We start from the raw sequence: 14,813 nt of genomic DNA, 5'->3' as shown, positions 1-14,813 counted from the left end.
TAAGGAAGAAATACTTCACCATGAGGGTGGTGAGGTACTGGAACAGGTTACCCAGAGAAGCTGTGGATGCCCATTGTCGGTGTTCAAGGCCACGTTGGATGATGCTTTGAGCAACCTGGTCTAGTGGAGAATGTCCCTGCCCTTCCAAGTTGGCTTGGAATTAGATAATCATTGAGATCCCTTCCAAACCAAACCATTGTGTGGTTCTATGAATTTCCTTTTCTTCATATGGCTTTGCTGCCATCTACGCTATTGAATATCTCCTGAGCTATAGACTGTTTAATCCTACATGGGATATTACACAATTTGAGAGTATACTACATATACAATACTGCAAAAGAGAGGACTCCAAGCTTGTTAGTAACAAAACCACTACAAATAATCACAATGGAGAGTAGAAACCAAGAGGGCAAAAAGAGCAGAACTAAAAGCACTTCTCTATCTTTGTCACAAGAATATGATTAAAAAAAAACTCTTGTCACTTTTGAAATAGTAAGGATGCCTGTCCCTAAGTGTAGTTGGCATTTGTTGCTAAAAAATTATTCCTGAAGACATCTGTTGGGACAACAGGAGTCCCACCTGCATGCTGCTCTGGTGAGCAGTAAAGCTCAACATCATTGCGTTCTGAGTGCAACTTCACAACTTCTCAATTAAACCAAACATAGCTCTTGAATTCTTGCAAGAAAATTCTGGTTTTACCCCTGATACAAACCCAGCCAGATCCTTGAGGGAGTGTAGTATGACTGATTTGTGAGTGATTTAAGAGTACATCCTGATGTGTATTAGAGTAATGTTGATATAATAAAACAAGATCTAGTTTTCAATACAGTCTTCTGTTTTGGCCGTAGTGTGTGATACTGTCTTAGTGTTGTCTGTGGTGAAGATGGAGTAGGGCACAGCAGGACTCACAGTCCTTAATATTGACCGATATGTTGATTCTCACAGGTTAACTTCCTTACTGCAGATGTAGGACGCAAGCTTCTGACATAATATGATGTTTTATTTTAAGTAAAGTTCAGGTACCTGTAAGAAACTAAATTGTTCAGCTAAGTAAACTCTCAGACTTACACTGAAATGTCAGGTGCTCTTATATGAAAATACCACCACTGTTCTTGTATGTCATGCTTGTTTTCAGGTAACTAGTGAGAAAGGAATGAAGGAACTGGAGCAAGAAATAACCATTGTTCCGTGTCGTAATAGGACAGGGTTGAATGAATTTCAAGAACACTTGTTTATTAATGCGTGTCTATTGGAAGGGGAAAAATGCTGAACAACATCATAAAGCATGTTAGCTAGTTTTAGGCTTTCCAAAGCCTCAAGAAAATGAGAATCGCAGATTTGTTAATTTCATCAACATGTTCATTTTTTTCAGCTCCATGTTCATGCATGTCTTTTAACCCGGAAACCAGAAGGCTGTCCATAGGTCTAGACAATGGTACAATCTCAGTAAGTACATCCAAAGATTTCTAGTTGAAATGCTTCCCTTTTGAGAAGTATTGTGTGATGTTGTGCTGAGGATATTTTTGCTAGTGTTTGAGAGAGAGACTTTTTACTGAAGCTGTAGTGTAGAAAATGGCAAATTTGCAAATTTCACTCTAACTTCCACAAAGAGACTGAGTGCAGTTTACAATAATTATTAGACAACTTAACAAACTGTCTTAATTTGCATATCTCAAAAAATAACAGCACAGAAAAAGAGCTATTGTTTTATTAAATTTGAGTGCCTCATTAATCATACCATACTAAAGTTTTCTGAAAGAAGCAATCAAGAGGGGAAAAATCATCCTCTGAGAGGCAGAAGGTAGATTTCTGCCTAATATCTAGTTGTTTTTACAGACTTCAGGGTTCAGGTTTTGTTTTCTTCTCACTTCCTTGAGAAGCAGTGCTGTTGCTTGGTTCATTAATATCTAAGAGAAGTCTGTGTGTGGACAGAAGGAAGCAGAGTATTAAAACAAGAACCTATCTTTTAGATCTGGGACAAGGGTAGCAATTGACCTTATTTATTGGATTTTTTGTGTGCAATGATGAGTAAAGAGCTATATTGCTTTGCATAAGGGTCACGGCTCAGAGAGATATTTTTCACCTATGCCTCATCAATAAACTGCTCTTATAAGTCAAGATCACTTTATGATCATTTCAGAGCTTTACTGCTATTGTCTCAGCCTTGTGGGCTTTGTAACTGAATGAGTGCACTAAAGCGAATATGGTGTTTGGGAAAGACTACGTGACCCTTTTAGCTGTTGCCTATGAGCTGTGTCAAAGATGTGAGGATTTTGACTTATAAAGCCTTTAATGGCTTGTAGCAGAGATGATTTTTTTTTTTTTTTTTGTGCCTGTAGGAGATTTCTCCTTTTGTATCTAGGAGATCAGACAGCTGCCAGAGAATTCCCTGCACCTCTGAAATTCCCTTCATCCCACTCTCTGAAATAGCTGTAGATTTCTAGTCCTACCAGACACTTTGCTTTCACTGGGCCTTTGAGGGATGTGAAAGTCAATAAAATAAGATATTTAAATGCTCTGACGTGATGGAAGAGCTGAGTCCTTTGTCTTTGGGGCATATTGCCTTGAAGAGTCAGGTGGTGCTTGAGTCTGAATGGAGTCAAATATATTCCATTCTAAAGCTAAAGAAGGTAAATGAGATATGCAGGTGGTGAACCAACATGTAACTTTGGGTATGTATAGGTATATATTGCTATGTCTAAAGCAGATGCTTTGTTTTGAAGCTGCCTTTTATTTTCCCAGTCACTTGAATGCAAACAGATAAGAGGAGGGAAGGGCTCGTCTGTGTTGTTTGATTTAGTCCGCTGTAGCTGTGCACGGTTGTGTGGTAAAGGATTGTGCAGTAAGTGACAGAATGTTTCCTCCTGTAGCACACCTAAGGCTTGTAGAGAAGCCCCAACTGTGATGTGTTACAAAAAGGAGTGGCGGTAGGAATGGAAGAAAAGGAAGGGTAGCCTCATATTCAAGTCTCTGCAATATTGGGTGTTAGAGAAAATATCTGGGTATTTACAAGTGAGTTACAATCACTCTCTGGAGGAAAGGATAGATTTTCCATCTTGGACACAGAGGTGATCAGTTTAGCACAGGAGTATACAAGCAGGCAACACTGACCACAGAATAATAGACCTTACCGGAACAAGGTGGTCCTTGTGCCCTTACTTTTACCTGGATCATCCTCAAAGGGAAAGTACAGGCAATTTACTCAAGCAGCTTGAAATAGTTGGGAATTAGTCAGCTGTTTCATGTTAGCACTTCTGGTAATGCCCAGCACCCTTGTGTGTACTGAATGCAGGACCAAAAAAAATGCTGAAAATCATTCTACGTTTTGACTTTGTGTACAAGGAAAGGAATTCTGGCAAGGACTGTAAATAGAGTGCCGCATAATCTCAAACTAATCTTTTTGCAGTGCAAGGAAGTATTGCTTTTACTTACAGGTATAAATGGGAAAGTGGAGCTGCTCTTTTTCTTTTACATGAAATTCTGGTAAACTGTATGGGTTATGGTTATAAGCTTGGCAACTCAGAATCATCTGTGGTGCATTTTGAGAAAGACAGGCAGTAATATTATCATCAAAGAAGAATGTTCCAGCAAAGCCACCATGAAGTGAGCTTGCATGGCCATCTTTGTGAAACAGGGTGACAACCTTTGCTTCTACAAAGATGAGGAGATTGTTTTCAACCTTTTGTAACTTCCCAACATGAAGGCACAGTAGACCATCCTCTTGAGCAAAAGATTGTCTAAAATCGTCCTTGGAGAGCATTGGTACCTAAAGTAAAAACCAAAAGTTTCCATCCATGATCTTTTTTTTACACTTTATGAGTGTTTTTGTAGAAGAAATGGCACTTTTGTTACTTTGTCTTAGGGACTGCCTGAGGTCTCTTGGAAGCCAAAAGACTTTATCATGGTCACAAATTTCTTGCTCTGAAGTAGAGAAAATCATGCTTTAATGGGTGCAAGTGCCTCAAGATACCACAACAAGAAAAAAGAGGCAATTATTTGCAATAGACAGGAGAGTACCACAGCTAAGATGAGACTTCTCACCTTATTTAATCCATCAGAAAGTTAGCTTCCTAGATAAAGTTAATCTAGATGTAGCTGTTACAGACTTCGAATGGGGCCACAAAGATAACAAGGCACCAGAATTATCCCCTTCAGAATTCCTCCTTGGGTGTGGCCCTTATTAAGATAGATTCATGTTCCACATCTTTTGATCTTGTGGCTGTCTATGGTTTTGGATATAAACACCACTTTGGATACCTGAGACTGAGTCAGGCTCTACCTGCTGATGTACACTCTTCCCCTCTGCCACTGGGGGAAGCTTACTGCTTTTTCCATCAAGAAAACTACATGATAGTTTATGTCCTCTCCCAGTTTCTGTACTTTATAAAGTGAAAGCACTGTAATCATTTTATAGAGCTTTCTTTGCAACAGACATAGATGTAGGGTCTGACAGTGGATTCAAGAGTCTTTATTCTTTTCCTTTTTTGAAGCAAGTTTATTGTTCTCTAGAACACAGGGTGAGGGTGCTATTGGTCACTTGTATTAACAGGGCAAAGTCAAACCTTTAAGGAGCTCTGTGGTGTGCTGTCAAAATGGCATCATCTATCACAATACAAACTCTAAATTCCCTGGGGCTGGAACTAGGTTGTGAATGGGTAACATAATTGATATATAAAGGTTATTAACTCTATAAATGGATTCAACAGCCTAAGCAGAGGTCTGTAGTGCTATTTTGGGATCCATAAGCTGGCATCCACCTGCAGCTCTCGAAAGGTGTGGGTCTTCCTTAGACCCTGGGCCCTGTAGGCCAGCCCCATGGCCAAGGACTGCAGAATGGCACATGTCATATGGGTTTCGTTTGCTTTAGGAAGAGTTGTGTGAAACAAGATGCTGATATTATTTCCAGGGTCAGAGTTCACAGAGGTCTTGGGGTCAAGAGAGTTTTGGGGTGGGTGTATATGTTTCAGTGTGAGGGAGGTATGCTCCATAAAGGTATGATTGAGTCTCTGTACAACAGTGGGCACTAGATTGGATAGTCTTTTCAGATGCTCAAGACTAGTTCCTTTTAGCTTTGTGAAGGGTTTGTGATACCAAGTCGCTGTTGTCATAATAAGCTTACATGAAACAGCCAAGAATGATCACTTAATATTTTCAGTATGGAAAATAAGGTAGTAAAGTAGCTCCCCAAATACTCTCTGAAGAGCAAAGTGTGATCTTGATAGGAAAAAAGTGTTTTTAATTCCTGCAAGAAGGGGCTTTAGTTTTGCCATCTTGAGGGCTCTGATATATCTTAGCTCCTCCTGTACAAAAGAGCTCTCACAGGGCTCAGAAATCTTTTTTGTTCTGTTAACAAGCACCAACTGAGCTGTGTGGGTGACCCCAGCCTTTCTAGCTCATTAAGAAGAGCCAAGAATCTGCCTAATGAGGACTGAGCGTCAGCAGCTCTGAGAGGAGCAAACATCTACATATGGAGAGAAAAAAGACAGTTTCTGACGGTACAATATTAAAGAGATGTAGTCGGCGTTTTTTGTAGTGCATATGACACAATGTATGTGCAATAGGGCATGAATTTCTTGAGCAAGGTGCCCTGTGCTAAAATGCCTATTGACACAACTAATACATTTGGCCTTGAGAGGGAGAGAGGAATATGTACAATGGAAGAGCATGTGATAATGTGAAGTGGAACAGGGAGTAAAAGCTGAAGAAAGATCAGAAAACACAAAATGAGAAAATGCATCACAAACTGTCTTATGCTTTCAAAAGAGAAAATGAGAAGAAAAAAGTCTTCATGGGGAAAAAAAAAGAAGAAAATTATATCCAGTATTCACATTAAAGGAACTGTGTCTATTTTGTACTGTGTTTATCTCTTTGAACAGAGCGTTGCTGGGGAGGGTCTGTTCACAAAGGCTTGTAGTGATAGGACTAGAGGCAAGGGGTATAAACTGGAGAGGAGTAGATTTAGACTAGACATAAGGAAGAATTTCTTTACCATGAGAGTGATGAGGCACTGGCACAAGTTGCCCAGGGAATTTGTGGATGCCCCATCCCTGGAGGTGTCCAAGACCAGGTTGGATGGGGCCTTGGGCACCCTGATCTAGTGGGAAATGTCCCTGCCCATCACAGGGGATTGGAACTAGATGATCTTTAAGGTCCCTTCCAACCTTAACTATTCTATGGTTCTATGATTATCAGTACATAGCTGTGGTTTGTAATAAAGCATACATAGCTAATCAATACTTGGGTAAACTTTACGAACTGCAGTTGTGTTTGATTCACTGCATTGTAACGGAGAGACTCAAAAGCCTTTTCAGTTTTCCACTGAGACTGTAGAACTGTTCTGATCATGGAACAGAATGGCCACATCAAATTTATCAAGGAAAAAATGAGAATTCAGACCGAGCTCTTCATCTCGCCTGAGATCACTACTGCAGTGAAAGTTGAGGTCAGTACCAGAACTGCCACAGTGGTGGGAAAGGAAGTCTTATTCTCCCACCAGAAATGAATGCAGAAAGTTAGCATTCATAGCAAAGGGTCTTGCTTCAAGCAGGCTTTGTCGTAAAGCATTTCATGTGGTGGTTTAGCATTCTTCAGACAATGGTTAATAAAAACCACTTCCCCTGTAGGTAGCTAGGGGAGGTATAGCAGATTTTTAATGTTCTGCGGTTTGTGGAGTTAAGGTGACCCTGGTACAGAAATCCAGCTGACTTAATTGATCTGTTACTGCTGTTTAAATAACACTCCCCGCTGTCGTCCTCAGCTGCCAAGGGAAAGGTAACAGGCGGTGGAGCAGATTAAGGAAAGGAAGATGAAGTAGAGCAATTCAAGAGAGCATATTTGTAACTAATTTATGAACAGAAACCTAGAAATAGCAAAATGCATAGCTGTCTCAACTCACTGGCAGTTGGAATCTGTAGATGTTCCACAGAAGAGTATTGTAGCCTCTCCACCTTGGTGCCAAGCAGTAGCTATGATGTGTTAGGGCAATCCTGGTGCTGGAGAGCCATGCAGATTACCTACAGTGACCCCACAGAAAATGCAGAGTGATTATTTTTAATTCCCATTTTGAAACTCTGCGTAAATACCAGCTTTTCAGTGGTTAGAATGTCTTTTGCTCTTTTGCACTAGATGTTGGATTTACTTTTAGTCTGTAGGTTCCTGAAGTCCAGTCTTCTCTACTGTTGCACAATGCTTTTGGCAGTACCTATAGATGAATATTTCACAACCGTATGCTTTAAAATTTAGCTTATCTTGTGTTTATACTGCTTCTCCTATTTTCACCCTATTTTCAGATTAAATTATTTAGATTTTACTATTTGTGTCCCCAGAGTAGATTAGTTCAAGGAATTTCTGTGTAGTTTGCTGTAAATTATTAATATGATGTGTTATTACAATCCTTGTTTTTACTTTGTGTCTCTCAGAGTACATGGTGTACACATGAACATACCTGCCAGCAGTTTGAAAGTGGTGGGGCTGCAGAACCTATGCCATGCCTGGGTGTTTCCTTCACAGAGATGTTGCAGGAGTTTTGTTGTGGCCATTCAGACTCTGCTTTGAGCAACCTCTCCTCTTGAAAACTATCAGGAGGGATCCTGAGGTGATCAGTCAGTTTAACTACATGGGTTTTTTCTAGGAGCTGAGGCTGCCATGCACACTCTTAGCTACTGTTTTCATAGTTTCCCTGCGCAAAAGTCATATCGGTGGTTAAACAGCAACACCAAGGCAGCAAGATCCCCATAGGTGTGCTCTTCCCTGGCTGCAGGAGCAAGCTGACTAGGTCGCACCTAGGTCTCCACAGGCAGCCACTACCTGTGCTAAGCCATCCTTCATCCCACGCACAACTGCTTGTTAGCCACAGCGAACAATTAGCAAAGCAAGAAAGTCTGCTTCTGAGATACAAATATTGACAAATAGTGGGATGAAATCAAGCAGAGGGAGAAGTCTGGGTTTCTGCTTGTCTGAAGCACTGAGAGATTATTGAACAGAAACCTGACGTGTATTCCCATCATGGATTATTGGTACAGAGTTTAGACTGAGTGACTTCAAGGGGCTCTTCTGTATTTATCTTGAGTGTCCTGAGTGTTCAGGTTGAGGTGTAATGTATGCACATGCATGGATACACATGCATGTGCACACATAACTGTGTATACATGCAGGTTCCTGCCCAGTTAGCCATGAGCAATAGGTGTTTGCTACATGCCAGATCTCGGGTCTCTCTCATTTTGTGGTACCTTGGCTCATAGCCAGCCACTTTGGTCAGGCTTTTTTCTTTCTTTTTTAAATGGTTCTTCTTTTATCTCCACGATTTTGTTCAGAAGCACTCATAATGTTGTTTTTTAGGCCATTTTAAAAAGTAAAATAATTTGTTGGTTTAGATGAAGGTACTCAAAATTAGCAAAAGCATAGACAGGGCTATGGTTGCAGAGAAGGGAGAATTTACCTTAGTAAGCAATTCAAATGAAAACACTGTCAAACACTTTACATCTCTAAGTACTGTTTCTTTTGTGGTTTTTTCTTTCCCCTCCCTTAGGAATTCATTTTATCAGAAGATTACAACAAGATGACACTAGTGAAAAGTTACCAAGGTAAGACCTGCAATCCATGTTAATTAGTTCGTATTGTCATTGATTTTTGTTGTTGTTCTCCTAAGGAGTGTAAATGGAGAGAAGTCTCCTTTACAATGATTGATTTTTATTTTTTTTTCTTCCTTTAAACCGATATAAATGCTAGTTTTATTGACAGATCAATAATGTGCTTTGTTCGGAGATTACAAGACTTTGAATTGTTTCATATTCTTTTTTTTTCCCTTTAAATGTTCCTTTGGAGCCACTTTTGGGGAAAAGGGATATTAATTTTTAATCTTTAGTAATCCACTGTATCTAATGAAACAACTTGGGAAACTAACCCCTCTTTTAGGGCTGAGGCATTTAGGACTGTAGCTTTGGGGGTTAGTCTGGTTATGTTTCAATAGCTGTGAACTTCAGTAATCTCAAGATTATCAGTGAATACCTGTTATAGTAAAAGGTCAAGAAATGCTAGTCCATACCTTTTCTTGTTATATTCTGGTGTTCACTAATGTGACGTTTTAAGAAACCTAGCTGTTTATCCTTGCCAAACTTCTAAAGAACACTCTGCTAGGGACAGGATTTCTTATAAAAGTATCAAATGCATGCAACAATTTATTTTTATATCTCTTTTGCTGTTATACTAAGAGGTGCTATAATATTGTGTAGTATATCATATTATATGCTAAGCATTACATTTCTGTGTATAAGCTTTGACATGTTGGTTTGAGATTTCTCACATACATTTTAAAATATGTATTTATTTAAATATTTTGAAATATGTATTTACTTATGTATTTTGGGTTTTATAACATGAAAAGTTGAGAGGGTAATTTAAATCACTAAATGGAGGCTCTGGGGACCATTTTGTAACATTTAGATTTTAAGGTATGAACAGAATCTTGAATTTTGCAGAGCATGGCCAGCTTGCATTGGCATTTGAGTGTTTTACTTCAGCTCTTTCATAGAAGACTGGTGTGTTGTAAAGTTAAGCCTGCATTTTTTCTTAACTTGTAAAAAATGAAGAAAAACATCCAATTGTGATAATGTGTATGTGAATTATAAAGAAGATTGCTGCAGTTTGGCTGTACAGGTTCATACTATCCATATTTGTGATTGCTGCACAGTCACCAAAGTCTGACACACCTAGGTTTCCTACGTAAGGGTTGTTGAACTGAAGAATCCTACTGACTGTTCTGCAGCACCCTTTATTATTCACTCCTACATTTGCATGATCGAATTTGATCCTACAAGCTAATCACAGCCTAGAAAGAGTGAGCTGAAGTCTTTTCTTCTGCATATGCAAAACAACATGCATCAGACCACCCTTCCTCTTCGAGGAAAAGGCTGAAAATTTTGGAAGGGGAGAACATGTATCTTGGCAGTCTGGCAGAATAGCCAGTTGGCTATTTCTTTTTTCTCCTCCCACTGCTAGCTTAGGAAAGCCAGACTACAGTTACTGCTGCAGATGGAAGTGGTGACCAGAGAGGGAGATAGACAGGTCATTGCTACAGGAGGAACAAGACTCAGTGATGAGCCATTCGGATTTGGTAGTGTACTTTCCCTGTAGCAGTGGTCAACAGCTGCCATAACACAGCCCAGCATGATGTGAGGATGAAGGAGAGCTTCTGTGTGATGACACACACTGTCTGGCTTACCAGCAGTGCTGGCAACCCATGCTGAGCTACACAAACGCCTCTGGGCCACTCCTCTGTCCAGACCAACAATGGCATGGCACTGAATAGGTTAGAGCAACCCAGGAACAAGCTCAGCTTGCCTCACTCCACTGGAAGGTGGTCACTCAAAAGTCCTCACGGGCAATTTCAGCAAGCACATTTTTGATAGTGCAAGGGAGAAAACCAAAGCAGAGATTCCCCACTGTCTGCAGCATGTCAATGACCTGAGACTGCCTGCTGCTCCACAGCACAGTGCCTCCCTCCACTCCCGTCCATGACACGCTCCTTGATTCTCCACTCCTCACTCCATGTGTTGGTAGGGAAGCACAGCACCTCCTCCACCACTTCTCTAGTCTTGGCTGGACCCTTGCTGGAGGTCTGGGGTGCTAGGGAAGCATTGTGAAAGTGAGATGCTCTTGTAGCTGCTGTCAGTCATAGGCTCCTACAGCTTCATCAGATCTTGCACCAGGAAGTACTTCAGTGCTCTTCACAGTTGCCCCTGTCCAGGACACTGGATCTGGGCCATTTAGTCCTTTGGGTATAGGCATGTCATAATCCAACAGAGGTGAACCTTCTTCCCCTGGTCCAGGGTGACTCCCCTCCACAATCCCATCCCCGTAGTACACCACCTTCCTTACATGCCTGTGCCAAGGTGTAGAGGTTGGCATAAGCATCTTGGAAAAGCATTCAGGCATGGAAAAATATAATTAAAAAGGACCATGTAGTTATGTTGAGTATGGTGGCCTTCTACACGTTCTTTTGTTAAAAGCCTTACTTTAAAAAGTGTTGGGTGTTTTGTTGTGTTTAGATTTTTCAAGCCTTTATATTCTTTAAAGATAATTTGTGGGGAGTAAATAGTTTTATTTAGTCTACTAAGGACGTTTAGCTTAGCCATGCTGGCTTGTTTTGCCTGTGCTGCCTGTATAAATGCTCAGCAATGCTCTCGAAAGTAGCACCCTGCCCAGTGATTGGTTTGCTATTGATCATACCACACAATCAGGTATTATAAGTGGCTGAAGCTACTGTAGTGATTAAAGGACACTAACTGCATCTTGAGATGCCATGAATGTGCCTGCCGAATGGTCTGCTAGTGACAGAGGACGACAGCACATGCATAGGCTGCCCTTTGGTCTTGGCAAGGGTCTGTAGCCAGGTCCAGTGTCATATGGTGGCTGAGCACCTGCAGCGGAGGTGGCATGCCATGCTCTGTGGAGGCTCTGCTGCAATGCTATGTCTGGACTTGCAAAATCTTCCTTTTCTCAAAAGGCATCTTATACAGAGATTGGAGATGCGACACTGTTAGTCAGGACCCTGGGGTGGATCATGGCGCATTGGTGTCCTACAGGCACTAACTCACTAACTGAGTAATTGTGTGAGGAGGAGTGTGATGCAAGTGTTTGAACGGTGCCATATGGGATGCTCTGTGAGTGTCAAAGAAACTCTTCTCTCCCCTTGGCAACCTTCGCTTCCAGCCCCTGCCAGGCTGTGCCAATCTTTCACAGGGTAGTTCTACCACGTGGCTGTTGATGCTTCCTGCTCCACACAGCTTTCTCCACCCTGCTCCTTGCAATTGCACCTCCTTGCTAGGAGCCACGTTTCCAGTCTGTGCTCCTTCTGATGATATAACAACTCCTGCTTTTTAATGTTTTTTTTTTTTTTTTTTGTATTTTAAATCTAGTTTATGTAATATGTGCTTGTTCTGCTGAACAGGATTTGTAGACCTGCTTCTGCCCCATGCTTTCTGTGACCTGCCAATTTCTGGGGTGTTCCCTGGCTTCCTTGCTTTCAGGCCATATCACTTCTGGCTTCCCAGCTTACTACTGCTCTCCCCTGTGCACAGTCTCTTCTCTTGTGCTTTCCTTGCACTTGCTAAACTTTTTCTTTCTTAGTACTAACTTCCATCTCTGTTTTCTCTGTTGTAACTCTCCCTTCCACCCAGCACAGCCCCTGCCCTGCACTGTGCCTGGCGTTGCGCTAGCTGTCCCCTGCGTTCTGGCTGCTGCTGTCTCAGTGTGCACCTCCAGGCCACAGCTGCTTTCCTCTAGGAAAAAATCTTCTCTCCAACCTACTCTTTGCAGTGCTCGTTGTTGCTTTCTCATAGCAGAAGTGTAGCCCTCTCTGCTCCCTCCCACCCTCCTGCTGCAGATGGACCTGCTTCTTTCTCGTCTTCTGCTTCTCTACCTCCTGCACAGCACATAATCTTCCTCTGCACATAGGCTCTCTTCTCATGCAGGCTTACAGAGATCTACTCTTGCTTGATGCTTGCTGTGGCTTTTTCTATACTGAATCCACGTTCATCCTCCACTCCCCCTTCTCCATCCTGCTGTTGTTGCAGTAAGCAGCTTTGAAGTGTTTGCTCCACTTTTTTCTGCACACAAATGGTGATTGAACCATCCATGGATGAAGGACGATTTCTTTGTTTGCTCCTTTACAGGAGCAGCCTGTGTTAATCCTACAGCCCGGACCCTTCCTTGATCTACTGTCAGCTTCCAACCTCCTGATGTTTTGCTTCTTTGAGGCTTACATGGGTCAAATTCCCTCTAAATGACAACTGACTTTCTACTTGTATTTCCCCCCTCTTTCCTCACTTAGATGACCTCCGCTGTGCTCTTTCACTCAGTTCAGATATTTCTGCACATGATGTCACTGGCTAGTACATGCAGCACTTGCAGGTGGGCAACAAAGTGCTGAATTAAAATTTCTTTCGGGGGAAGGTGGATAAGCAGAGCTATCATGTACGCCCTATACACCTCTAGGCATGTACATATTTCTTTAATGTCTATTGCTTACTTGCCAGGGAGAACAGTACTTCTAGGAAAAGATGCAAACCCTGCCTTTTGGAAGAAGTTCTAGAAAGAGATAGGAGGAGATTTAGGAGAGTTGGGAGGTGCTAGCTATCCCCGTGGCCTGTTCAAACCATGGAAAGCCAAGACTAGCAGTAGCAGGCACCACGTGCTGAGACAACATCCCTGAACAAGCCGTGAACAGCTTGATCTCAGCCAGCTTTGCACATCTTATGGAAGCGGAAGTGCGTGGATCTGTGTACGGCACTGCTGGTGCTCACAAGTCCTTAGGACATGTATACAAGCCCATGGAGTGCTTGTAGCAGTACATATCCCATCATGGCCCTTTCTGCAGAGCACCACTCCACCAGCAAGTGCAGAGACTTCCAGGGGGACCAACAGAGAGGTAAAACCCAAACATCAGTTACCCATGGGGTCACTGAATTTTTTCTGAGAGCAGAAATTGTGAGAGAGGAGATGATCTGTTTAAAAATGCTGAAGAGAATCCTGGGTGGTCCCCATCCCTGTATCCTCGTTACAAACTAAGAGTTTAAAAGCATACGGAAACAAAAGCCAAAGTCTTCTGAGCACAAAGGTGAAAGCATCTGGGTGCAGTCCAAGTCTGATGCTGTAAACTAGTCCAGCTGCTAATCAGTTATGGCAACTTGTGTGTCGATGCATCTATTGACTTTTCTCGTCTGGAATCTGGGTCTAAAAAGCAGTGTGGACCCGGAGCAAATGTTGGCTTGTGCAAGCCTCCTATTCTTTGCTACAACTGGTTCCGCCTTGTAGGGTTTGAACACAGCTCTCATCTGTGCTGTGTATAGAGCAGGCAGCAGTCTTCCCATACTATTCTGAGGAGTTTCTCTGCATTTCAAACAGAGGTTTCAGGATGTTTTTTAAGCTTCCAAAGATATTTAATCTTTTCAGTGTGTCAACTTTTACACAAACAAATATAAGCAGCCTGCTCTGTGCAACACATGTTGCCAGATCTCAGAACAGTAATAAACCATTAGGGCTATAGATTGAGGAGGATGACATTCACTGCTAAGTTACAGCTGGGAATAATTCTGCATGTCCTTCCAATCACTTTTTTAAATAAAAAGTTGGCTCAATCAGCACTTCACGACGAAGCCCACTGGTCATTCAAGCCTTCTGTACAAGCCTGGGTTCCCTTGTTTTAATGAAAAGCTTTTGATGGCTTTATTTAGGTAGCAGTAGAAATTTATTCCTTCAGCTGTTTTATTCATCTTGCCCAGCTGTGATCTTTTTAGGTTTTTGGGTTTGTTTTCTGTTTTTGTTTCATTCCAGTTTCCTTTTTAGCTGGTTTATATGCAGTGCTTAAACCTCGCTTTGGTGGAGGGTTATGCCTGTGCTGTAACTCATCATTTTGCTGGGGTAACACAATCCTCAACCCAGATCCACCAGACCTCACAGCAGGAGGAGTGACAGCATAGACAGCTGCACTGCTGTCATAAAACCAGCTCTATAAAGGTTTTAAGTAGAGCCCAGAGTCCTTTCCACAATGGCAGCTTTGTTGATGATGATATAATGATGGAAGGAGGACTTGTGCTACTGTAGAAGATAAATAGCTGCAATAGGCATGGGAGGAATTAAGTCTTGCTTTTGCTCTTTCTTATGCAAACACAGAACTTGCAAACTGGAGACCTTACAAGTTTGCATGGTCACTTGTGTCAACAAGATTATTAAATGCCAATTTCTTCTATAGGGAAGAGTGAGTGAGTGTGTAGGGTGTGGAGAAGCTGGGTGCCGTTGGTATTTGCAGTGGTCTT

At 41.8% G+C, this 14,813-nt stretch overlaps 1 protein-coding gene across 2 annotated transcripts in view; it reads left to right on the top strand.

The window, feature by feature from the left end:
* The window catches only part of WDFY2 (WD repeat and FYVE domain containing 2), a 64,436-nt gene that overhangs the window by 37,216 nt on the left and 12,407 nt on the right, over positions 1–14,813 (top strand). For both annotated transcript variants that reach the window (XM_009568712.2, XM_054054379.1), the window contains exons 3-4: positions 1,373–1,446; positions 8,528–8,582. In XM_009568712.2, coding sequence (XP_009567007.2) covers positions 1,373–1,446; positions 8,528–8,582 — 129 coding nt within the window. The remainder of the gene's footprint in view (positions 1–1,372; positions 1,447–8,527; positions 8,583–14,813) is intronic.

Source organism: Cuculus canorus, chromosome 1, assembly GCF_017976375.1.
Source record: "Cuculus canorus isolate bCucCan1 chromosome 1, bCucCan1.pri, whole genome shotgun sequence".
Lineage (NCBI taxonomy): Eukaryota > Metazoa > Chordata > Aves > Cuculiformes > Cuculidae > Cuculus > Cuculus canorus.
This window is presented reverse-complemented; position numbering and strand designations above follow the sequence as displayed.